The following is a 25,937-nucleotide window of genomic DNA, read 5'->3' as shown; positions in this document are numbered from 1 at the left end:
TGTAAATTGATTATTTTGTTACATTCTGTTTCCAAATGTTTTTGGTCTTCCTATCATAACTTAACTTACAAACGTACATACTTAAAAAATGTACCACAGATCTAATCAAAGGTACTCTACTTGAATTGCTTAACATATAAACAGCTACATACCATATTTCTGAATTTCAGTCCAAGGGAAGTTACTTACATTGTTAGCAGGCTGCGTAGTTACTTCCCCTGTCTTCTGTGGTACCAATGGTTTCTCTACAACATCAGCTTGGGTCTGATCAGCCGTTGGCAGGTCCTCATCCCCATCTATTGGCTGCAATTTATTAAAACACAATTGTATGCGGCTGTTCAAGGATGGGAAGTTTTGAAGTGGGAAGTTAGCAACTTCATGGCTCTCAATTTTTCTAATCAGTGGTTTCCACAGGAATTTGTTCAGATGCCCCAGGTCGTTAGGGATGGGTTAGGGCGGGCAGCCCCCTCTGTAAGTTTTTTATATAATTTATTTATGACGTTACTTGGTGCGTTATGACTCTTTAAACAAAAACACTATAAAGTAGTGATTGTCGACATTTTTAATTGTTTGATAACTTTCACGCAGAGATACGCATAATTCCGACTCAATAGATTCCATAATTCAACCACATTAAACCAAATTCTATCAATTAATGCATACTTACTACTTTTCATGTCATTATTCATTACCCGATAATCCTGTATATTCAATTTTTAAAAGCAAATTCTGGTAAATATTGAGGTTATAAGTGCTAAAAAAATTATTAAAACCAACATTCCTCTTTTTTTCTGAAGTCAACAAATTAATGTTGGCATATGTGACTATTTAAAAATTTGATTAAATAACGTCCAATCTGGATGGGTTTTCCCACTGAACACGTTAATATCGACACTCGGCCTTTTGGCGGGCTTAAGTTGGGTAAAGAGATACATGTAATTGAAGGAGGATAGATAATTCAGCTAAGTCGATATTGCTTTGATCTTAATAATGGCTAGTTGAAGTTACTAAAACAAGAGGGCCTTATCAGAAAGGCCCAAAGTCGCTCACATGAGATTCAAAGGAACTGACCTGTTCTGTGCAGCCCAAGATGTCATTAGAACAAAATGTTCTTACCAACTTTCATGACTAGTGATCCCCTGGCAGCCACGTTTTTCAACAGACCAGAACCATTTTCATACACATGCAAGATATCATTTAAACAAATATACTGAAAAGTTTTATGAAGATTCATAAGTCCATATAAGGAAAAATGCCCCGCCCACAGGTGGCCATGTTTTTCACGCAAATGGAACCATTTTCGAACTTGTCCAAGATATCATTGGGACAAATCTTCTGACAAAGCTTTATGATGATCTTACAATAAATATGGCTTCAAGAGTGTTAACAGGGTTTTACTATAGCTATATAAGGAAAAATGCCACGCCCCCTTGGCGGCCATATTTTCCACCAACGGAAACCATTTTCGAACTCATCCAAGATATCATTGGGACAAATCGTCTGACCAAGTTTCATGATGATCGGACAATAAATGTGGCCTCTAGAGTGTTAATTAGGTTTTACTAAAGCAATAATAGCCATATTAGGAAAAATGCCCCGCCCCCTGGTGGCCATGTTTTTAAAGCAACTGAAACCATTTTCAAACTCATCCAAGATATCATTGGGACAAATCTTCTGACCAAGTTTCATGAAGATCGGAAAATAAATGTGGCCTCTAGAGTGTTAACAAGGTTTTACAATAACCATATAAGGAAAAATGCCCCGCCCCCTGGCAGCCATGTTTTTCAACCAACCGGCATCATTTTTGAACTCGTCCAAGATATTATTGGGATGAATCTTCTGACCAAGTTTCATGAAGATCAGACAATAAAAGTGGCCTCTAGAGTGTTTACAAGATTTAACTATAGCCATATTATAGCCATATAAGGAAAAATAAGTTATTACTATTATTAACAGTAATAACAGAACAGTTTTCTGACATTCTACATTTTCAGACAAAAATAATTTTATGATTTAAGCAACAACAAAAAATTTGTGACTTCAGACATACAGGTTTTTGTCCCTAATTACATTTTTGGACAGTCTATTTTACAATGGCATTTTACCAGAAATCTGCCCTGTTACGCTTATCTGGTGATACTTTGATTATGCATTTTTACAACCGGATTAAGGTCATAAAACCTGGCAGACATATGCCTTAAAGAGGTCGTTTTGGTAAATTGACAAAATAAAAAAATTGTTTCAGATTCGCACATTTTCGTTGTAGTTATGATGTTTGTGAGGAAACAATAATACTTAACATTTACCATGCTCTAAAATATCCATTATATGCATCTTTTGACGATTTTAAAACCTGAAAATTATAAAGCGTTGCAACCGAAACAATTAAATAATTTGGAGAGGTCTGTTGCTGTTGTTATATTTTGTGATACTACGAGGATTGCTTATATAAAGTATAAAATACATCACTCATTGTATGAGCACGGATGGCTGAGTGGTCTAAGCGATAGAATTTTACTCCTGGGGTCAGCGGTTCGAGCCCAGTTGAGGGTTACTTCTTTAATTTTATTCTTGCTTTTTTTCCTGGAGCTTTTTAGATCAAATGTTTACATTTATCAATTTAAAAAACTTTTATACATGCCAAATCTGTGAAAAGGCCCCTTTAAGGCAATGGACTGTTACAGTTGTATTATTGGTGAAATAACTATGTATAACGCTACAAGACAACGGTTTCATCCAACAGTTTTTTAGTTATTTATACTACATTGCATATGGCATGGTAATTTACAAGCAGGTTCTTTATTCGTTGAAATGATTGACGCATTACAGATTGCATACCTGTATCTGATCATCAGTACAATATTTTATGAGTGCTCTAAATTTTGTAACACACATATGGTCTCTTAAAATTCGGAAACCCGTATTTTTTTTTATTGTATCTAAATTTTCGAACATGAAAAAATTATTATGATTAAGTGTCCGAAAACTTAGGGTATTTATAGGAGCAACTGAATACTAATAAAAAAAAGTACATGTTGGACATGGCTTTTGGCTTGCCACAAAAACAACAACTCATTTTGACCAATAATCAAATACATTATTTGGAAAATGAAGTAATTACTTAGATAAATGTGACATGGAGTGAGCTAAAGCACATGGTCCCCCAAATTACTTCTTCAAATGGGAGGCACCCCATATCCCAAACTAATCATAATTAAGAAAGACAGCCCATATCCAAAACAAAATTAAAACTAATCAACAACAAGTAATGTCCAGTACTATTGATAACTGAATCAAGTATTATTATTTTCTGCTCAGTATACATTCTCTCAGTAATCCTCTCTTCTTTACTGACTCATTGCCCCCACCCTGCTCATAAATGCTGCATTTGTTGACATAATATTGTATTTATGAAGCAAAGTGAAAACTAAAATTAAACAAAAATATTATGTGTTTTTTTTTTGTTTCTTTATCAGCACAGTGCTGGTGGATTCAGGAAATAAAATCCGAAATCACACAAGCAGAAGTAAAAACTTGACAGAGAAAATATTAACATCCTTTACCATCTAACATTTAAACTTTTTCTTCAGACAATTTCTTATATCTTAAAAATTACACAAATGAGCACCAAAAATAAAGCAGTTTTTAAGATTACAAAAACATTTTAATCCCTAAGTACACCACCATTCCACACTTGCTCACCCCACCAGCAAAACAACAAACAAATCTTTTAAAGTAATTTCAGCAGAGCTTTCTTCAACTGAGGTTTTGAAGTTATTACTAACAGTTGTTTTTGGCAAGACTCCCAAAATTGCAATGGAGAAAATTACAAGACTTACAAAATCCAACACTATGTAACATATCTTGAAGCCTTGATAATACTTCACATTTTAAATAGGTATAAAAAACTCTTTGAATAAATGGAGTGAAAAACTGAAGAAAAATAAAAGTTTTACTTAAATTAGAATAGTGCAGTTACTCAATGTCAATGTCACAAATGCTGTTATAACTTCCAAATGGTGTGAGCAAAACTTCAGAAATCCAAGATCAGGAAGCAAAAACTTCAGTTTTCAAAACTTAAGGAAAGCAATATCCTCAACCACAACTCTTCACTTGTACAAGCACTGAGCACCATTCTTATTTCTAACATCCGAATTCTCTGCCAAAAATCAATTGTCTAGCCTGAGCCTGTGCAATGCAGCTCTTGCATTCTATGACATAATTCAAACAGGGCTTCACAATTACCAGGAATAGCAAAGTCTTTTCTGAAGATATTGTCTTGGAGAAAACACTGAAAAAACGTCATTGCATAATTCTTTACTGTCTAGCCAAAATGCCCTGAACAAATATTCAGAACAATTCTTCATACAGAAATCAGTAATATGGCTTTGACAAATGTCTTTTGCCAATAGCATGTGTTTAATACATCTGTCTTTTTTAACCTGACAAATTAGACAAACAGTCACTTCATTTAGTTCACAATAATTTTTTGTGAAATAGCCTATGTATGAATGATAAAAACATAGAACAAGAGGGCCTGAAAGGCCCAAAGTTGCTCACCTGAGATAACAAGATATTATTGGGACAAATCTTCTGACCAAGTTTCATGAAGATCGGAAAATAAATGTGGCCTCTAAAGTGTTAACAAGGTTTTACTATAGCCAAATAAGGAAATGCCCCGCCCCCTGGCGGCCATGTTTTTCAACCAACCGGCATCATTATTTAACTCTTCCAAGATATTATTGGGATGAATCTTCTGACCAAGTTTCATGAAGATCGGACAATAAATGTGACCTCTAGAGTGTTAACAAGATTTTACTATAGCCATATATAGCCATATAAGGAAAAATGCCCTGCCCCTTGACAGCCATGTTTTTCAAGCAAAGGTTACCATTTTTGAACTCATCCAAGATATCATTTAGACAAATCTATTGAGCAAGTTTCAGTAAGATCAGAAAATAAATGTGGCCTCTAGAGTGTTCACAAGGTATTACTATAGCCATATAAGGAAAAATGCCCCGCCCCTTGGCAGCCATGTTTTTCAAGCAAACGTAACCATTTTCAAATTCATCCAAGATATCATTGAGACCAATCTTCTGACCAAATTTCATGAAGATTGGTCAATAAATGTGGCCTCTAGAGAGTTAACAAGGCAAATGTTGACGGCTTACGACGCACGATGGACAAAAAGCGATCACAAAAGCTCACCATGAGCATGTGCTAAAAAGAATTTTCACACAAACTGATATGGGGTAGTACCTGAAACCAATTCTCTATAAAATCAGAAAAGTAGAAACACAATCTACTTTTTTTGCCGCACCAAAAAGAAGCGAGAGGAGCTTCTTTATAGTTTGTGTCCAGCAAAGGGCCTATACAATATTTTATTATGCCTGGACAATTTAAAGAGAACAGCGTATGTTCACATGCAATTCTTGTGACACAAATTGTTTTTTGTTAAAGGGATCTTTTCACGCTTTGGTAAATTGACAAAATTGAAAAAAGTTGTTTCAGATTCGCAAATTTTCGTTTTAGTTATGATATTTGTGAGGAAACAGTAATACTGAACATTTACCATGGTCTAATATAGCCATTATATGCATCTTTTGACGATTTTAAAACCTAAAAATTATAAAGCGTTGCAACGCGAAACGATTGAATAATTTGGAGAGTTCTGTTTTTGTCGTTAAATTTTGTGAAACTACGAAGATTGCTTATATAAGGTATAAAATACTTCAAGTACATGTACTCGGCGGAATAGCTCAGTAGGCTAAAGCGTTTTTACTTCAGGACTCTGGCAGGACTCCAGGGGTCACTGGTTCGAAACCTGGTCCGGGCAATGTTCTTTTCCTTTTTGTACTTTTATTCTTGATTTTTTACTGGAGCTTTTACGATCCAATGTTTACATTTATCGATATAAAGCATTTAATGAATACGTTAAAAAATGCCAAAATCTGTGAAAAGGCCCCTTTAAATACAGCATCAACACAGTTTTACACATGTTTCAAACTATTCCAAAAAGTTATTATTGTTGTTCATGAGCAAAATTCATAAGTGGTATCAAACCAATGTTAAGAAGATATTGTTTAGAACAGCTTGTTTTTTACTGTACACAATCATGTATTTGTCAGTCATTGTTGAGAAATGACATCATTATTATTTAATGTCCTTGACAAACAAGATGTGTTTGAGAAACACTATGCCCCCAGCATGCCAAATATGAAGTTGCTATGTAGTGTATATTAAATTAGCCATTTTGACCCATATATTTGACCTTTGACATTGAAGGATGACCTTGACCTTAAAGGATGACCTTGACCTTTCACCACTCAAAATGTGCAGCTCCATGAGATACACATGCATGCCAAATATGAAGTTGCTATGTTCAATATTGCAAATGTTATGACAAATGTTTGACATGCTATGTACAATAGTTAAAAAGGTATATGCATTTTTAAGTATATGCCCTTGAAGTATGACCTTGACATGCCACCGATTAATACCTTCAGCTGTATGAGTAACACATGCATGTAAAATATAAAGTATCTGTATAAAGTGGTACTGATGTTTTGGCATATTTAAAATGAAAATTGACCTTTGTAAATTACCTTTGACCTTTCATGATGACCTTGACCTTAACATTGTACAAATTAAAATGTGCAGCTCCATATGCATTTGAGAAGTCGTTACGAAGTTATAGTGTATAGTAAATGAGCATTTTGACCCATATATTTGACCTTTGACCTTGAAGGATGACCTTGACCTTTCACCGCTCAAAATGTGCAGTTCCATGAGATACACATGCATGCCAAATATGAAGTTATATGTTTAATATTGCAAAATATATTGCAAATGTTAAAGTTAAGTTTTGACCCATATATTTGACCTTTGATCTTGAAGGATGACCTTGACCTTTCACAAACGCGCAGCTCCATGAGATACACATGCATGCCAAATATCAAGTTGCTATCTTCATTATTGCAAAAGTTATGGCAAATGTTAAAGTTTGACGCAAACCAACAAACCAACCAACTGAACAGACAGGGCAAAAATAATATTTTCCCTAGTATATACTGGGGGACATACAAAAAAGTTATTCAATATCATGCTTTGGCTTAACCATTACCAATGTACATGTATAGTTCAGGTAATAATTCAATTTGCCTATGAGCATAGATCTCAACAACTTCATCATTCTTAGCAAAAATGGTCTCCCTAATTAAATCTCAAGAGTATTTCATGAAATGAATTAGCAATACAGTTATCTGCCTTATTATTAAGCTTTTTCATCACAACAATGCCAGAAAATTCATACAATTATTAATGCAGCCCTAAGTGACTGGGTTTCCTTTTTTTTCCTGATTTTCATAGCAAAATCAGAAAACTTCCAAACTATGTTCAAGTCATGATAACAGCAAAAATATTAAATAGTCAAGATGAAAGATCTTTGTTTTCTTCACTTCCTTATCTCTCGGGATATCTACTCAAGCAGTTGGGGAAACTTTCCCATAGAGATAGCAAATGGAATAAACCACTTGTGAAGATTAAAGTGTCCTTTTCAATCAGTGTCTCAGATTCTGTAACAAAATTCTTCACAAAAAAGATACACATATTCCAAACATAATTAAAGCATGCAGACAGGCATATGTACGAAAAATCATGTGACTTCCAGAAACTGTACTTGATAATAGTAATAATGTTCTTACCTCAAAGGATAACCTCCAAATAGCTTTGTTGTTCTTTGAGTTTATTATTCGCTCACAATTTCTAGTCAAGTTGTACACGATTTCACTGTGTTTATCCATCATTTTTCAAAAGTTAACCATTTTCAACAAATTTATCAACAAACTGTATATATTGCAATATAGATCACTCAATAATAAACACATGTATTACTATATTCAAGTGATCAATGCCAATCACACTTTGAATATAAAAAAATTGCCATAGTACTTTTAGGATGCTTTGAACATGTTATAATATGTATTGGAAACATTTAGTTTTTGTTGCACTATATATGGTGATTTCATTGAATCAGCAATCCATCTTATACTGTGTGCCTAAAATGTCTCAATCGGGCATCATATTTCCTGCTAAGAAATGACATGATATTACTTTTGCAAAATAATAGCAGACCCACCATAGCAATAATATTTATAATAGTGTAGTTAACAGCAGTAATTTATATTTCATTCAACTCTTTTTGACTCAATACAATGTGATTTATCTGTTCCTTATTGATCTTTTGGTCCAAAAGAAACTCAAGAATTACTGGCTCATCTTATTTACATGTATGTATTACTTTTATTGGCAGAATGCCATATGATATACCATTATTTCAGCCTGCTGTAATATAAGCTTGTCATCACAATAGGAATCTGTTCCTAATTTATCATTTTGTTAAAAACAATAGGGCTCTTCTTGTCTTATACCATTTAGTTACTAAATAGAATTAGACACAATATCTACTGAGCCCCGAAAAACGATGTCATAAAGGTATCATGATGTAAAAAAATGTCTTCATTAAGAAAAGGGGCATCATTAATTTATTTTTTGCAATTTTTAATGCAGGACTATAATCCATTCAAAACTTCATATTATGTGCATTAATGCCTGCAAGTTTGAACTAAATATTGTTCATTTAATAGTTTAGAACGGCAGCTGAAGTTAACTTGTGTCTACAGACAGACAGACGCATCAAGGGATGTAGGGATGGACAAACAGAGGTTCAGGGTGATTTCCATATACCTCATTTACTTTGTAATATAGGGCATTAAAAAAGTAAGCCAAAGCTATCTGAACGGTTGAAGCTTTGACAGAAAATTGTTTTTGTACTAGCAAAAGAAATGGAATTAAATGTAGAATGGATGCAATTTTGATTATAAACATGTCTGACTGTATGTTACTGTATTAAGAATATATTGTTTTTTAATTATAATTGCTGTTTTACAAATGTATTCATCTAAGAGAAAGCAGCCTTTGAACGGCTTTCTTAAGTTACTGGATTGTTTTCTTTAAGATATGAGCAGCAATACTCTTATTAAAACCATCTTTAAATTCAAATGTAACATAATCTATTAATTAACCCCAAGAAAATCTCACTATCAAGAAAATCTTGCACCACGGAAAGTTAACTTTCCAGATGACTAACCCAAAAAGAATCCCAGACCTTAAAGTGGCAATGAAAACTACCCCATAATTAGTAATCAACTGCCTATTATGCAAGCATACAGAAAACAAATACTTGTAAGTAGTAGATTCAAGCTTGAACCAAAAATAATATACAAACTTATGTATAAGCATTCAGGGAAATTTAAATAAAATACTACATTGAATTGTTGAAAAGTGATACAACCGCTGTACAATCTAACACATTTTAAAACAGTTGTTTCCATAAATAGAAGTAAATATAGTCTTAATTGTTACCAGCATAACCTATACTGCCACAATATTTCATGTTCCAACACATAAATACATTTGTATACAAAATGCACCCAGGATTTTTTCTTCAATGTCCCTAATAATGAAAATTGTACCCTTGTAAATAGCGCATTCTAAGAAGATGACAAAGAGGATTTTTACTTCTCAAAAAAATATATAATTATCATTAAGTTTGCATGGACTGCTACCATGGAAATCTGTTTAGTTTTTATACTTATTTTATCGACATAACAATCTTCCACTTCATTCCATTTATATCCACAATAAAACACATTGAGATCTCGTCCTTCGCACTAATTTACATACCAAAGTTATTACACCAGTGGCTTCAATTGAACATAACACAACATTAGAAACATAACACAGATTCCACAAAAATCTTCATAACAGCCAAAACGAGCTATGAGTAAACACTGTTGTTAAGATCTCAACTGATAAGCCTTCCTGTTCATCCCCAATCAATGCACATCATCTGCAGGCAATTATCACATGCTAGTTAACGTTAATTAGCCCTAATTATGTTAGAACTGCCCATTGCCATCTTCTTTCAGTGGGCTGGTACTGTCTAGCTGCTAATATAAATACACCATCAAACAAACCAGACTCCAACATGAAGGAATAACAATAACAAAACACACATGGTATAGTTTGTGTGAATCCATAGACTGGTACCTGGCAAAGAGTTTAGCAGCATCTCCAGCAATAGACTGGTTACCAAAGTATTAAAGGGTCTCAAATCGGTATTCACACACATAAAAAGAGTAATCCTCTTGGGCTCGAACCACCGACTTAGTGATTGGTGCATTTTATACTTGTATAAGCAATCCTTGTTATGTCACAAAATATTACAATATCAACAGAACTCTCAAAATTATTTGATTATTTAGCGTTTATAGCGCTTAATCATTTTCAGGTTTTTAAATCGTCAAAAGATGCATACCCCTAAAAACCATATATCAAATCTTGAGCGATACAGTTATTACCATTTTCTTGCTTTGTTTTAAGTTTTATTATTATATTGATATACTAATCTAAATTGCTGTATGTTTTCACTCTCTATCTTCAAACAACAACTGCTTGACAACAATAACTCTCAAAGGCAGGTGTTAGAACCCAATTTACTTCCACACCAAGGTTAATCTGCTCATTAAAGCAGAAAATGCTTATCAGTTAGCCAATCTGATTGAGGCCTGAGATGTTTCAATCATGAGAAATGATCCAACATAAATCTGTCAGCTGTCTATCATCTTGCATCATCAACAGCCAGATAAACAACAGTAACCACTTGTTCTTTAATCTTTTACTCAATAACAAATACTAATACAGTAAAACCCCTCCAAACCATCAGGGCCATTAAGGTTCTTGTTTGCTAAACTGAGTTGAACATTTTTGTAACAGAAAATGCATGGTGCTTTGTCTTAAGGTTATAATGAAAACATGCTAGACAAGAACTAGTAACAGTTTATTCCAGTATACCACCACACATTTACATTTACAAAACAGAGGTACACCCAAGGCAATTTATGTGCATTTACCATAGTTTGAAAATCCAGTGCTGCAGTCGATTATTGTATTTTTCTATACAGCCTTATCAGGGAAACTGTACCTCCATATATTTTAAACAAACCAAACTAATTTAAGGAAATTTGGTCACCCAAAGAAAACACGCATTTAACTCTGCTCAAAACATTACACCTATAATGACCTTGGATCAAGAACTAAGCCCTAATCCAATCCATTTTTATGTCCCCCACTATAGTAGTGGGGAACATATTGTTTTTGCCCTGTCTGTTGGTCTGTTGGTTGGTTGGTCTGTTGGTTGGTTGGTTGGTTTGCGCCAACTTTAACATTTGCAATAACTTTTGCAATATTGAAGATAGCAACTTGATATTTGGCATGCATATGTATCTCATGAAGCTGCACATTTTGAGTGGTGAAAGGTTAAGGTCAAGGTCATCCTTCAATGTCAAAGGTAAAATATATGGGTCAAAATCATTTTATGTACACTTTTGCAGTATTTCAATATTCAAGATAGCAACTTGATATTTGGCATGCATGTGTATCTCATAGAGCTGCACATTTTGAGTGGTGAAAGGTCAAGGTCATCCTTCAAGGTAAGATGTCATATATATGTGGCCAAAATCACTCATTTTATGAGTGCTTTTGCAATTTTGAAGAAAGCAACTTGATATTTGGCATGCATGTGTATCTCATGAAGCTGCACATTTTGAGTCGGGAAAGGTCAAGGTCATCCTTCAAGGTCAGAGGTCAAATATATGTGGCCCAAATCGCTAATTTTATGAATACTTTTGCAATATTGAAGATAGCAACTTGATATTTGGCACGCATGTGTATCTCATGGAGCTTCACATTTTGAGTGGTGAAAGGTCAAGGTCAAGGTCATCCTTCAAGGTCAAATATATGGGTCAAAATTGCTCATGTAATGTCACTTCTGCAATATTGAAGCTAGCAATTTTATATTTGAAATGCATGTGTATCTCATGGAGCTGCACATTTTGAGTGGTGAAGGGTCAAGGTCAAGGTCATCCTACAAGGTCAAATGTCATATAGGGGGACATTGTGTTTCACAAACACATCTTTTTTTTCATATTTCAGATTTAAATCCCACACTATTGTGAAATAAATATAAAATGAAATAAATATTCATTTTGTATTGTGCTTAAACATGCCCTTCAATAAGAGCTTATTGAAAATACAAGATTTCTCAAATGACATTTTGTAACAAGATCAATACAACACACTCCCACCATTTTCACAATCACATTTTTGAGCTGATCTCAACAGTAATTTGTTTATGGGATGTGTGTCCTAATACTCCTCCCAATGGACCTATCCTGACACTCCTCTATGTGACAAGAGTGATTGAATTCCTTTGAAGAGGATGTAAGGAACAATAAACCATGCAGTTACATGAATGTTGTAATTTCAAACACACAACTTGGCTGCAGTTATTGCCATTATTACCATACTCAGACAGTTTCCATTAATTAGTTTTAAATGTTGGATGATTTGTGTACCTTACATTTTAATCTATTATTGCTTGGAAGTGTAAGGTTTGGCATTTTTTATATTGGTTTAACTGCAACCCTTAGCATTCCACAGCAGTGACCCCAGTTTTAATAATTTTAAATGTTAGAATAGAATTGCACATAATGTCCTGTACTGTTTAGACAACCTCCCTAAATAAAAGACCAGGATGGTAATACAATTTATATCATTACCGCAAGTTACCACGTGTACCGCGCAGTGTATTACCTCTTATTTTCAAATTGAAAAGCTTTTGCGCGCAATACATTTACACAACGCTATCCTGCAAAAACTTTGTTATGTTATCGTAAATAATCAAAATGGCCGCCATTTGTTTTTTCCAGAAAACTACACCTTAAATTATTAGATATGAAAGGATTAGAAGAAGTTTTGGGCAAAAAATTTTTTTTTTTAATAAAAATTGCGGACATTTCTTTGTTTGCGTTTGTACACTTTTTTATCGATGAATTCCGATGGGGACTGTTGTCGACATAGCAGAGAGCAGTCAAAGGTAGGTGTAAACAACGTCTTTTATGCGTGTAACGGTAGGTGTTAAAGGGCGTCTTTTTGTACTTCGTAATTGATTGCCAGCTTTTTTTTAGTAATTTGTGCCACGCCTTGTTGAGACGCTAATTGACATTTGAGACACTAATTGACACTTGAGAACGTGAAATTATGAAACTGCATTTTGTGTGTATAAATATTTAACGTTCAACAGTGGTGTTTGAAACATTTGTTTGCAATCATCTGAACTACGCATTGACTAATCAGACATTGACGGTAGACCACTCTAGAAGACGGCAAAATAACCACAATGACGACAATGGCCCTTTTCAAAATTGTCAAATATAGTGCTATGCAACCCATGCTCCTGATCATATAAACGCTTCTTCGATGAAGAGTGCATAATTAAACTTTCCAAAGACCCGAAATAATTGATTGCACAATATGAAAATGGTGGTCATTTTTTATCAAATTTTCAGGTTTGTTGGTCTTCAATTTTTTCTCTCTCCATTTTGGCTTTACAAATATCGCATGTGCGTTATAAATGGGGGCACGCTATACATGGTAACTTACGGTATATGGTTTCTTGAGTTTAATTCTTTCTCCATGTTATGTACAATATATTTTGTTACAGAGATACCAATATATCCATGGTTCCGGAACTGTTAATAATTTATTATAGTGCATATAAATTAATTTAATTCCAATATACTTTGCATTTAATAAGGTTTTAAAAATGTGCATTAGTGTATTATCTTTATGAGAATCCATAGATTATTGAATCTTGGTTGTTTCTTTAAACTTAAAAAAAAACATAACCTGGATTTTCGACATCTATGCACCAGTCTTGAGGTTAAAGGGGCCCTTTCATGTTTTGGTAAATTGACAAAATTAGACAAAAATGTTTCAGATTGGCAAATTTTCGTTGTAGTTATGATATTTGTGAGGAAACAGTAATACTGAACATTAACCATGCTCTAAAATATCCAGTTTATGTATCTTTTGACGATTTAAAAACCTGAAAATTATAAAGCGAAACGATTGAATAATTTGGAGAGTTCTGTTGTTTTCCTTATATTTTGTAATACTTCAAGCATTGCTTATATAAAGTATAAAATACATCACTTTATGAGCACAGATGGCCGAGTGGTCTAAACGATAGACTTTTACTCCAGGGGACAGTGATTTGATCCCAGTTGACCCCGGTTACGTTTTTTCTTTCTTTAATTTTATTATTTTTTTTTTTAATGAAACTTTTTAGATCCAATGTTTACATTTATCAATATAAAGCATTTAATGACAAACTTCAATACATGCCAAAATCTTTGAGAAGGCCCCTTTAAAATAAAGTTGGATTTATGTTTATGTGGATATATTCCTCCTACATAAATTTCCTTTTGAAATGAACTATACCAGTATGGAATTAATCTACTATAGGAACACAAAGGCAAGTCAATTACACTTATACAACATCCTAGAAGCTATCATCCCTAGACATTGTCTGTTGACACTGATAACCCTCCTGTCAACAGTTCACTGGATTATGTTAAATTCCAAGGGATTGATAGTCATGTTCCATGTTAGATTCCAGGCTCCAGTAAGGAAAAGTTGTTAACTGAGTTGGCCCCTGTATGCCCAGCTTAAAGAGTACTGGTAACCAATTGAAATGTATGTTTCATCTCATACTCAATGGCACCATGGGCATCAAAAAATGCATGTAAAATAAAAGATACCTAATTAATTGAAATTATACATGTCATCAATAACATTCAGACATTGATATGAATTAATGTCTAATTAGATATATAAATTGATATACGTGTGTCATATCACAATATATGGCACATTTGAGGTTGATATGAGCCCAAGTCCAAGGCATAATGGATATTGAAATGAGTGCATGTTTCATTAAAAGCCCACCCCTCACCTTTCTGACATCTACATTAACCCATTAATTCCCAGTGGACTCTTTCATCCTTCTAAATTGGATCAATTATTTCCAAAATTAGGGATGTCTTGTATATTTATTTCTACATTTTGAATATTTCTTACAGAAATTCCTTTAAGCAAACAGTGCAGACCCTGGTGAAACGCCGCATGATGCGGCGTCTCATCTGGGTCTACGCTGTTTGCCAAGGCCTTTTTTCTAGACGCTAGGCATAAATGGGTTAATGCAAAAGTACTAAAGCAATACTTTATTTTATTCAAGAAAGTGTCAGTTTAAGTCAACATGTTACCAGTCGTTTGTGGTACTTAAAAACACACTGATGTTTCCTTCAAATACATTTTTTTTGTATGCAAGAAATGGCGTCTACCACCATGATCTAGAAGATTTCCCTGCCTGAAATCTTTAGTTGCCTCAGACAGCCCTCATGTACACAGAAGTTAAGGCTGATTTACCCACATTCACTGGTGTTTGTCAAGAGATTTGCTGGCGGTGTCTCATATATCCACTTCAATGTCAATTCATGACACTCATGTGTATCAGGGGAATAGCAGACCAATTAAATAACAATTAAACCTTTCCCACTCAGAAGCAAAGTAAAAATGAATCTGTGCAAACAGCATAAAAACAGAACAGCCTGCGAGTAACTCGCAGTCTGTTCAGGTTTTATTCTGTTTGATGCTCATCAGTAACTAAGGTTTGGAGTTGAAGTATTAAAATCTTGAATCTAGGAAGAAAGGTCTTAAATTGAATTTAACTTTTTAAGCAACTACAAATGCGTGAAAATACGTATCTAAGTGGTAAAGGGTTAAAAGGGTTAAACAATTATAGCTGACATGAGCATAAGGTTCCAACTCTATTATTTTGAGGTCTCGGGAGTGTATCACTGCTTATCATGGTTTTTCTGTCAATGTTGAAGCAGTTTGGGCTATTATGGTAAGAATTCAACAAATGCTAGTCAAAATACATTAAAGTTAACAAAGTCATTTTCCAGTAACATTAATCAGAAATTCTACAAATCAAGTTCTGTCTCGTAATTTTATATTTAGTAAATGCCTTATAGGTAATTCAGGGGACTAACTAAAAGACAATTGACAAATGATGATGGTAAACAATAACTGAAATTTAGTGCTGTTCAGAATATGCTCGAGTTAACATGACAATTTCAATCATTATTTGACTTAATTACAATATGTCTAAGAATCATTATATTTAATAACAGGCTCAGGGGTAATAACACAATATCCTGGAAATTATTGCCACCAGAAATGGTCCATTTACACTGACTTGCCTGAGGTCTGTAAATACATGTAGCAGTTTACATTGAATTACCCGCAGTTTCTGGTGTATGTGAAGGGAATTTTTAGCCATTTTTTCTTTTTCACATGCAATGTCATTGTATATCAATGGATATTCTAGAGGCGGAAGTCCATTAAAAGATTATGCTTATTTTCAAACAGAGAATTTTACAAGTGTTAGCAATCAAGGAGAAATTACATTACCTAGATAACTTAAACATAACATCATTCACAGTGAAATGAAAATAATTACCAAAGTATGCCCCACTTTACCAAAATTGATATTAGAATAAATCAACATTTCAATAAAACCTTGAATAATATATAACACCTCCAAAACTGAGCATAGGTTCAGAATGTACAACAATATTAATAACTGTAATTAGTGCTGTTCAGAATAGGCTGGTGCAAGCAATGCCATGGAACATTAAGCATGAAATTTCACTTTATGTTACTAGAATTTAAGTTTTGTATAAGGGACTATGGGTTTATTTGTCCAAGACTATGATCATGCACTATCTCCTGGAAGTTATCAATTATTATACTTAATGCCACTGACAGCCCTCATGTCAACAAGAGTTCACACTGTATTACCCACAGTTTCTGTTGGCTATCAAGAGATTTGAAAGCAGTGTCTTAATTAACAACACTCAACCTGGTATGTGAATTAGAAGGCCCGGATGGCATTTAAAAGGTTAACTATAATTTACATGAGTGCTAGCCAAAGATGTTATCATTGATTTAAGAGCATTTTCATTTACTTGAGTCAGACATTTTTCATAAAATAATGGAATGAAAAATTATCCAATAATCAGAATTATTTTGGGTTTCTTTAATCCCAACAATATGTCCAATCAGACAGCCATTTAAATTTACCAGTACACATTTCTGATTATTCTGACCTATGTCTGCAGATTATGCCGTTTGGGCTTAACATCTAAGCCGAGATGCAACTGGTTCAGAGTATAAAAGGTTGATCCATTTCCTTTTCTCATCATAAACCATGTGATGAAAGCCATTTCATCCTACGGTGACCTATAATCGGTGGAGACCTATTTTTTATTGATTATGTTTACATTCAGAAAAAGACTCTTGTGATGATGCCAAATGCATGGGCTCCGATTATTTTGTTTAACTATTTTTACTACGATTGAAAATAAATACATAAACAACAAAATTGAGGAAAAAAAACATGTGTCACTTTATTTCTTAATCTTACTTCATCTAAAATAATACAATTTATCCAATGTCCATACATTTTTAAATTAGATTGGTCCCCTTAGGAAATTACCACATATATTGCAAGGTGAAGCAGACGACCCACACTAGTGTAAATACATCACATTTATTGCCAATAAGCAATGGAGTACACTCCCCTTGGTGTGACATCACCAAAATAAGGTAAGCCATGCAAATAGTGAATGCTATTACAGTGTATACGGAACTATCGAACTATCGGCAATGCTTGGTTTAACATACTGTAAATATAGAAATTGGAAATGAATCTCACAGCAATTCTCAATAAATCTTTGAAGGTAAATCCTTTGTTGTTGAATTAATTGCATTAGTTCAGAAATTGTGTTACTTTTTTTTTAAGACACCGGTATTCATGCAGTCAATGGAGGATATTATTGATGTTCCAAAAGATTTAAATTCATTCTATTGTATGTCAACCATAAATAACAAGAAATGTGTTTGTCAGAAACACTATCCCCCCTACTGCGCCGCTTTGAAGCCATATATTTGACCTTTGACCTTGAAGGATGACCTTGACCTTTCACCACTAAGCATGTGCAGCTCCATGAGATACACATGCATGCCAAATATCAAGTTGCTATCTTCAATATTGCAAAAGTTATGGCCAATGTTAAAGTTTTCGGACATACGCACAGACTGACAGACAGACTGACGGACAGTTCAACTGCTATATGCCACCCTGCCGGGGGTATAAAAAGGTTCAATTATACATACAAATAACACAGAATCGAATAGGCATAAATACAATATCCTTCCAAGACAAAAGGATTTAACACTAGAATGCAGTGGCCAAACCTGTTTTAAACAGATGGGTACAGTGACTATACTCTATGATGTTGGAGCTGTATCAATTATCAGTGAAAATTACTGTTTTCTGTCCTTGCAACTATGCCTGTGCAGAACTTGCCATCAGAGTTATATAACAATCAATGGTTTAAATCACTTAATTCTGACCTAATACATCAGATCTGAAATCTCCAACCTCTGTTGGTAATAATACAACAGGTCTGACAAGATTATGGAAGCACTTCTGTCTAGGCAGATTAATTTCATGGTTAATTTCAGATCATGTCAGAGCTGTTACAGCACATGCCATTGGGGTGATGAGACTTGTCAGTAAAATTTGCCTCAAAATACTGTACAGCCTTAACAGTTTGTAATTGAAAAACATGCATTGGGATGCTTCATATCAATGCAAAAATTCTATATAGCCTGTTCTATAAGCTTAAGATGTCAGGATTGATGTGTTAAGTTGCCCAAGGAGATTGATTGCCTGAGTCTCAAGTAACAACTGAACATCTATCATGAACTTTTGTTCAAACCAAAAAAACTAAAATTCTTACAACCATATTGTTTCTCTAGAGAGCCTGGGAAGGGGTGGAGGTTTAACACACAGTAATTATACCATCCATACCTTGACAGGTATTCTATCAAATAATTATAAATATTCATCATACTCAAGTTTATCATGTTGATCAAGCACATATCAAACAGAGTATCTTTCTTACATTCAGTCTATAATTTGGCCAGTTAACGTATAAGTTGCAAGTTTACAAAAACAATTAAACAAACACATGCGTACTACAGTATGGTTCTCATATGTTTCATATTAAAACGGCAGGAAGTGTTAAAATAAATTAGAAACATAAATAAGAAGGCACAGCTTCAGGAGACTGAAGGGAGATACATTACACCTTTTTAATTTTTTGTTTGTTTGTTAATTAATCAACACATTTTTATTTTTTGTTTGTTTGTTAATTAATCAATGTTTTTGAAATGTGTTTTCACTATTTGTGAATATACTTCATTTCCATGTCTTATTGGTGTAATTTCTTGAGGTTTTCTTTTTGCATCCATGCCCTAGCACTTAAATAATTATGTATGAATGTATATGTGTACATAAATAAATATCTACAATTATAAATGTGTATATACATATTTATATATGTATTTAGGTACGAGCATACATATGTCTATGTATTTTGTGTGTGTCAAGGGATCTATTCATTCATTTCAATTATTGCCAGCTTTTTATCGAAGCGTCAGCTGTTTAATAATGTTCAGTTACAAGTTTTTATCATTTATGCCTAATTAACCCAACTATTAACATTTATAATACATGACATCATTTACTTCAGACGCTCTCTTTAGGGAATATGACAGAACCAATCTGGGATCTTCAACAATTCAATCTAATGGAAATTGCATGAATCAACAAACTCACTATTAAAGTTCACAATTTTTGAAACTTTCAATTTGTTATAATGCACATTATGCCATACAATATCAAACAGTGCATTATCAATTATCCAATTGTTACCAAGTTATCACCAGTGATTTACACTTTGTATATGTGGCTGGGAACGAGACTTTGACCCTTTCGGCGCTGACGTCGTTAACGAGAAATAACGTTGCAAAGTCGTGACAACTTTTTCGCGCAATTTTCACACGTTTTTACTGCGATAAATATCTTATTTCTTTTATTTATTTTCCGAAACAATCTATGAATTACCCAATCAGTGATTATGTTACGGTTTTTATACGAAAACATTAGTATAGTTTAACCATAGCTGATTTATAACCCATCGTACACTACGGCACCGTGTGACTGCATCAATTAATGGATAAACTTCCTGCTTACAAAAAGGTTAGTTTTTCTTTCTTTTTTGTTGTTTTTCCGTCAAATAATGTGAAATTAGTCGGTAAAGGATGTATCCCATATAAATTTAACCACGTCTAGTGTTTATTACCACTGTTAAAATTAGTTTGGCTCTCGATTCATGAGTATATGCGATAATTGGAATTTTCACCCGGAAGTTGTCAAAAATGTCGTTTGGTTTTGATACAATGATAGTTTATGTTATGTGAAGTTTTCATAAGAATGATGAGCCAAACTAGTGAAATGTATTCCCAAGAATCTACAATTCCATACGAATTGTCACAGACTGATGACGTATTTTTTAATGAACTTGCACAAGTTTATGAGTTATACCACATTGGCCATGAATCTTTTGCAAAATCAAATGATAACTTGACAGTTTTCCAATCCAATTTTGTACAGGTTGAAACTTGTGATGTAGATTTGGGAAATCATGCAAGTATTTCATTTGAAGATGTTGATGATCATTTTGATGATTATGATGGTGATACATGTGATCAGGTTGATTGCTTACTTTATGATGACCACATTAATTGTGGCGAATCCGAGTCTGACCAAATACAAATGGATCACAAACAGAATGACATTAGAAAAGAAGATCAAAAAGAAGCAGAAATTATTTCAAATTTCACGCGTGAAACATGCCAGTGTAGTGTCTTTTATGGAAGTAAACCATGTTCAACAATAGTTGGTGTTGATAATCTGCTAGAAAATAGGACCCAATGCCAGGAACTGTCTTCAAGAAAAAAAGAACTTGTAGTTAAATCCCAACTTTGTACCCAAAGAAAAAATAGTACTTTTACATCTGAAAACAAAAAAATCTAAAAAGTTGCGAACGAGACCGTCTCAGAAATATTTTTTCCATGGTCAGCAAATTTGTAAGAAAACTTTCTGTTTTGCATTTGCAATTTCTCAGTCAACTTTGAAAAGAATGAGTAAGTCTTATGACATGTATGGCCTGAGTGTCAATGAACATGGTAATTGCAAAACAACACCTGCCCATGCACTTTCATTCGACGATACTACAAGAATAAAAAAATTCATTGAAGAATATGCAAATAAAAATGCATTACCTTTGCCCGGACGACTGCCTAATTGTCCAAAGCAGACAGTTTTGCTTCTTCCATGTGACAAAAATGTAACTGACATTTATGACTTATACATGAAGAGTGCAAAGGAAGCAAACTATAGAGTTGTGTCTTTAAAAACATTTAGAAACAAATGGAATTCATTATGCACCCACATTGCAGTAGCTACACCAGCGACAGATTTGTGTGTAAAAATGTCAAAAATTCATGGGCAAATTAAAAACCAATGCTCATCTGTCAGATGAAGAAAGGCACAATGTACTAAGTGACTATACATGTCATGTTCAAAAGGCCAACCGGCAACGCCAACTTTTCAAGGACCCGGTTCTTTGTAGTAAAGCTGTGTGCAGTACTACAGATGTCACTGAAGGTCTTGAAAAATGAGGATTTTTTAATAAACAAATTTTATTTCCATTATAAGTTCATAAATTGTAAATTAACTATTCAAAAATATGTTATACAAATAAGGTACCTCATATGAGGTACATTTGTGCTTTGTCCTGGAAGATGAACCGCAGCATTTTATGCATTTTGCCATGAACATGCTATAGCTTAAATGTTGAACATTCATTTTTATGGTGCATCTAGCTGTACATGTTGGTAAACAATTATAAAAATATGTATATATAATAAAAAATGTCTAAATAAATTGATTCACTTAATACAATTTGGTTCATTTTGTTAACAGGTGCAGAACCATGTTCACTAGATGCCACACTTCACTACTCATGGGATTTTGCCCAGTGTGTACACTACCCTCATCACGCCATGCAAGTGGGGCCAATCTACTTTGCGACACCAAGAAAGTGCCATGTGTTTGGGATGTGCGCTGAAGGAACAGGTATGTTATTGTAATTATCAGTTTTATATATCTTCACAATATGTAATAATAACTAATTGTAACTACATTGCACTACTATAAGAAAAACATTTGTTAATATACTGCATTATTTAGTTGTTGTTTTTATGCCCCCGAAGGTGGGCATATAGTGATCACACTGTCCGTCTGTCTGTCTGTCTGAAATTCTGTCACACTTTGCGTTTAGGTTTCGAAAAAGTGCAAAAACACTTTGCGTTTAGGTTTAGAAAAATGTTGAAAAATCCTTTAAAAAAAACAAATATTTATTTGTATTATTTTATTTTTGAAAGACTGTCCAACCATCCCACCCAAGAATCCCCCCATTTCATTTGGAAAGATTTTACTAAAATTGCCATAACTTCTTTATTTATGATCAGATTTGATTCATACTTTGACAAATAGATGAGCTGTCTGGGCGGGTCTCTTGTTATACTATATGATAAGAACTTTGGTCGCCTGTTTCTATCAATTACAAAATGTATAAAGCATATTGAAATGAATCTTTCGAGGTTGTAACCTGAAGAAAAAGATTATAAAATTGTTACTGTTTTTTTGGAATATCATTGCAGGTCTGCATGAGTCTGTTTTCTTGAGTATGATGCTACCGGGACATACCAAATTCACGCCAGATTGGCACTTTGGTGTGTGGAAAATAAAATGGCGCCAATCAGATGCTGAATGTATGGAGGACATTGCTTACACAGTTAAAGCATCTTCTAGGTCCGGGCATAACATTCCGCAACGCGTAAATGATCCATCTAGACCGGTGGTGTTTTTGAACTGGAAGACATTTTTAGAAAACTATTTCAAACTTTTAAAAAACATCACAAAATACTACCACTTTCGTTGCACTGCGGATGAGCCAGGGTTTCTCATTTGTCGAGAGTTCTGTGACTCGGAGGAAGTTAGATTTAATCTTCTTAAGGCAAGACCCGAGGCAGGCTGCCTTCCAACAGTTAAGTTTATCCCCCCTCTAGATCATCTGAGGCAGTGGTATCTTTACGAGAAAATTGCACCGTTCTTTATCAATGAAGTTGCCAGAGACATTGTGTGTCCCAAACCATCTATTCCAAAGTAAAAAATGTGAGAGCTTGTTATCCTATTAACAATTGTTCATTTTCTCAAATTGTTGTTCTTGCATTATACTTATGATAAACTGTTTTCTGATTAGTATTCATGACTACGACATTTACATGGTATTGTTATTTGTATGACAATTAGCTGAATATCTTATTAATAGTGTGTTTCTTTTATTGAAAGTGACATAGCAATCAATAATCAAAAATAGTTTATGGGCATATATAAGCTGAACTGAGATTTATAATTAATTAACAACTCACTCAGTGATTTCACTATAAAATATTCTGTACAGTATGATTATTACATTGTATAATATGACTGGCATGTGTTCAAAGATAACTTAAACTGTTGTAGTTTGTATTGACATCAAAATGTGTGATGTAAACATATGTGTTCATATTATGTATCTATTATATTTTACAAGTAAACGAACATATTTTGTTGTGTAAAGTTTAATCTATGGTGACGTTTACCATTGAATATTGATGTGCTTATTGCTGTAATTTTCTTTTATTTGAAAATCATGTTTTTGGACCTCTATATATGAAATGGGTTGATATTATTTTCTATCTACGTTTATGGTCAATTTCATTGTTGATAACAGGTACAAATGAAATTGATAATTTACTGTTTCCATAGCAACTGTTAACTTAATTTAAAAAAATCTAATTAATTGTGTATCAATCTTTGAATAAAATACAATTGCTAAATAAACCATGTATGGCAGTATAGATGCTTAACAAAAATTCAAAATGTCAGGGTTTTTTTTCATTTTAGTTTCAAGTTCGTTGCTATACAATATGTTCAATTTCTGAATACACCCCTATTTTCAGAAAATGTTCATACATTGATTTTACTATAAACATGTTGGTAATGTTTAATATCTGTCCAGAAGATATTTTGTTGATGTGTTGTTATTCTGTGTCTTAAATTCTTTAAAATGACAATACATTTGAAAAAAGAACAGTGTCTGTTTCCATGGCAACAATGAGCGTTTAATGTTTTATAATAATACAATTAATTATGTAAGTCATAGTTAATGACTGTCATCACCATACACACACAATTGAGTGATTATCAACAAAAACTGATCAGCATAAAATGAACTAATACTGGTAGAATTACAACGTCATTTCGTTGTATTGAAACGTCATTTCGTACAAAATCGCGCAAATCAGTGTTTCTGACATGCAATACAAAAAATGACATAACTTCGTCAATTTTAGGAATTCAATGCTCAAATTTCAGATTTTGATTTTTCAGATGTAGCACTTTCATAATATATGCTTAACTGAAAAAGTCATTTTTTGACCAGATGGGTCAAAATCTCGTTCCCAGCCACATATATCATAATTGATTATTTAACACCACATGGTTCAATGTTTAACCATTTTCCTTTCCAAGTTGCAATACAAATGGAAACAACAAACCACGATAATACACTTACTGCTATTTCTCAATCCACAAAAATCTATCAATGCACTTGTATTTATATCCAAACTCCTTTACATCACAGCTTACAGCATGTAGTTACCATTCCTCAGTTATCTCTCTCTGCATTATAGACTTAGCTGGAATGCTAGTGCATTGCCAAACCAAATGCGGTCCACGAAATATTACACTACAGGCAACCACTGTATCATAAACACCCAAGACACTTCACTACAAGCAAGCTGGTTCAATAAACCATATGATGTCATATAACTACAGGCAACCTGTGTTTGTTGTCTACAAATTACAGACAAGCAGTTTTTAACATCAGAACAGTGTGTTATCCCAAATATATTTTATGCTGGCAGATTTTGTTAAACCCATTTTTTTACAAAATGCAAATTATACCTTTCAAGCTATTTAGAACATTTTGTTTAAATTAAATCAAAGCCATACTTGGAAACACTTAAATAGACAAACTTAAGACATGCTTTCCACACATGAACAACACAATATCTGTGATAAAACAAGACTTTGTTAAACCCAGTTAATGTGTTTAAGCCAGCCTTTGTTAAACCAAATTACTTGTACACATGGACACAATATTGTTCATACAAACATAATTAATATAAAGTATGTATATCAATACAACAACTTATATCAGAGAAAACTGTATAAGGAACTAGTTTGTATCAAGTATTTATATCCAACCTCCACTATTACTTTGAAGCCATCAATATGTAGTTTCCATTCATCTGCTATCTTTCACTGCATAATAAACATTTTTGGAATGCTGGTACACTGCCAAACCCAATGCAATGAGTTCTGTCTAGGAAATATACTACAGACTCCTATTTCATGTTCTGCAAATAAACATGAATTACAGCACATATTTCAGTTGTAAAGCTCATGTCCAACAAGAACATATAACATTTATCCTAAATTTTATGTAATATACACGGAACTGGAATGTATATGAAATCCATTTGTCACAAAGTAAACATAGAATATAAGCTTATACTATATCATGAAGCAACATACACGGAACTAAATATATTGGCAGCAAAGGTGTGTTTCAAAGCAAACACAGATTAATAGTTTAACCTAAAATCAGTGAAGTAAAAACACATAGAACTGAAATATATAGGCAGCAAAGAGATGTTCTAAACCAGACACAGATTATAAATATATAAGTAAAATATATAAAAGTTAAATCAATACCTTATTTATTTATTAAGAATATCCTAAATAAGTAAAAAACATTGAACGGTTACATAAAGCCATACAGGAAGAGATGACCAAATAAAATCAAATTATAAGAAGTTAAATG

At 33.5% G+C, this 25,937-nt stretch overlaps 2 protein-coding genes across 6 annotated transcripts in view; one reads left to right on the top strand and one right to left on the bottom strand.

Annotated features, from left to right (window-relative positions):
* LOC127850425 (uncharacterized) overlaps positions 1-25,937 on the bottom strand; it is a 165,365-nt gene that overhangs the window by 18,931 nt on the left and 120,497 nt on the right. For all 4 annotated transcript variants that reach the window (XR_008035284.1, XM_052383449.1, XM_052383450.1 and 1 more), the window contains one exon: positions 190-303. Coding sequence is in view for 3 of the 4 variants with exons in the window: in XM_052383449.1 (XP_052239409.1) it covers positions 190-303 (114 nt within the window). In the remaining variant the exon portion in view is untranslated. The remainder of the gene's footprint in view (positions 1-189; positions 304-25,937) is intronic.
* Positions 19,882-24,140, top strand: LOC127850434 (uncharacterized). Of its 2 annotated transcripts, none has more exons than XR_008035287.1 (3): positions 19,882-20,137; positions 21,926-22,078; positions 22,666-24,140. XR_008035287.1 is itself a non-coding variant. In XM_052383466.1 (3 exons), the coding sequence occupies exons 1-3, from the start codon at positions 21,445-21,447 to the stop codon at positions 23,172-23,174; spliced, it is 825 nt and encodes a 274-aa protein (XP_052239426.1). In that variant the 5' UTR covers positions 20,201-21,444; the 3' UTR covers positions 23,175-24,140. The 2 variants fall into 2 exon arrangements, 1 of the variants encoding a protein (XP_052239426.1); XM_052383466.1 differs by lacking the exon at positions 19,882-20,137 and adding an exon at positions 20,201-21,607.

The sequence above is a fragment of the Dreissena polymorpha genome, chromosome 11, assembly GCF_020536995.1.
Source record: "Dreissena polymorpha isolate Duluth1 chromosome 11, UMN_Dpol_1.0, whole genome shotgun sequence".
In the NCBI taxonomy this organism is placed as follows: domain Eukaryota; kingdom Metazoa; phylum Mollusca; class Bivalvia; order Myida; family Dreissenidae; genus Dreissena; species Dreissena polymorpha.
The sequence above is the reverse complement of the archived record's forward strand: the minus strand, read 5'-3'. Positions and strand labels throughout refer to the sequence as shown.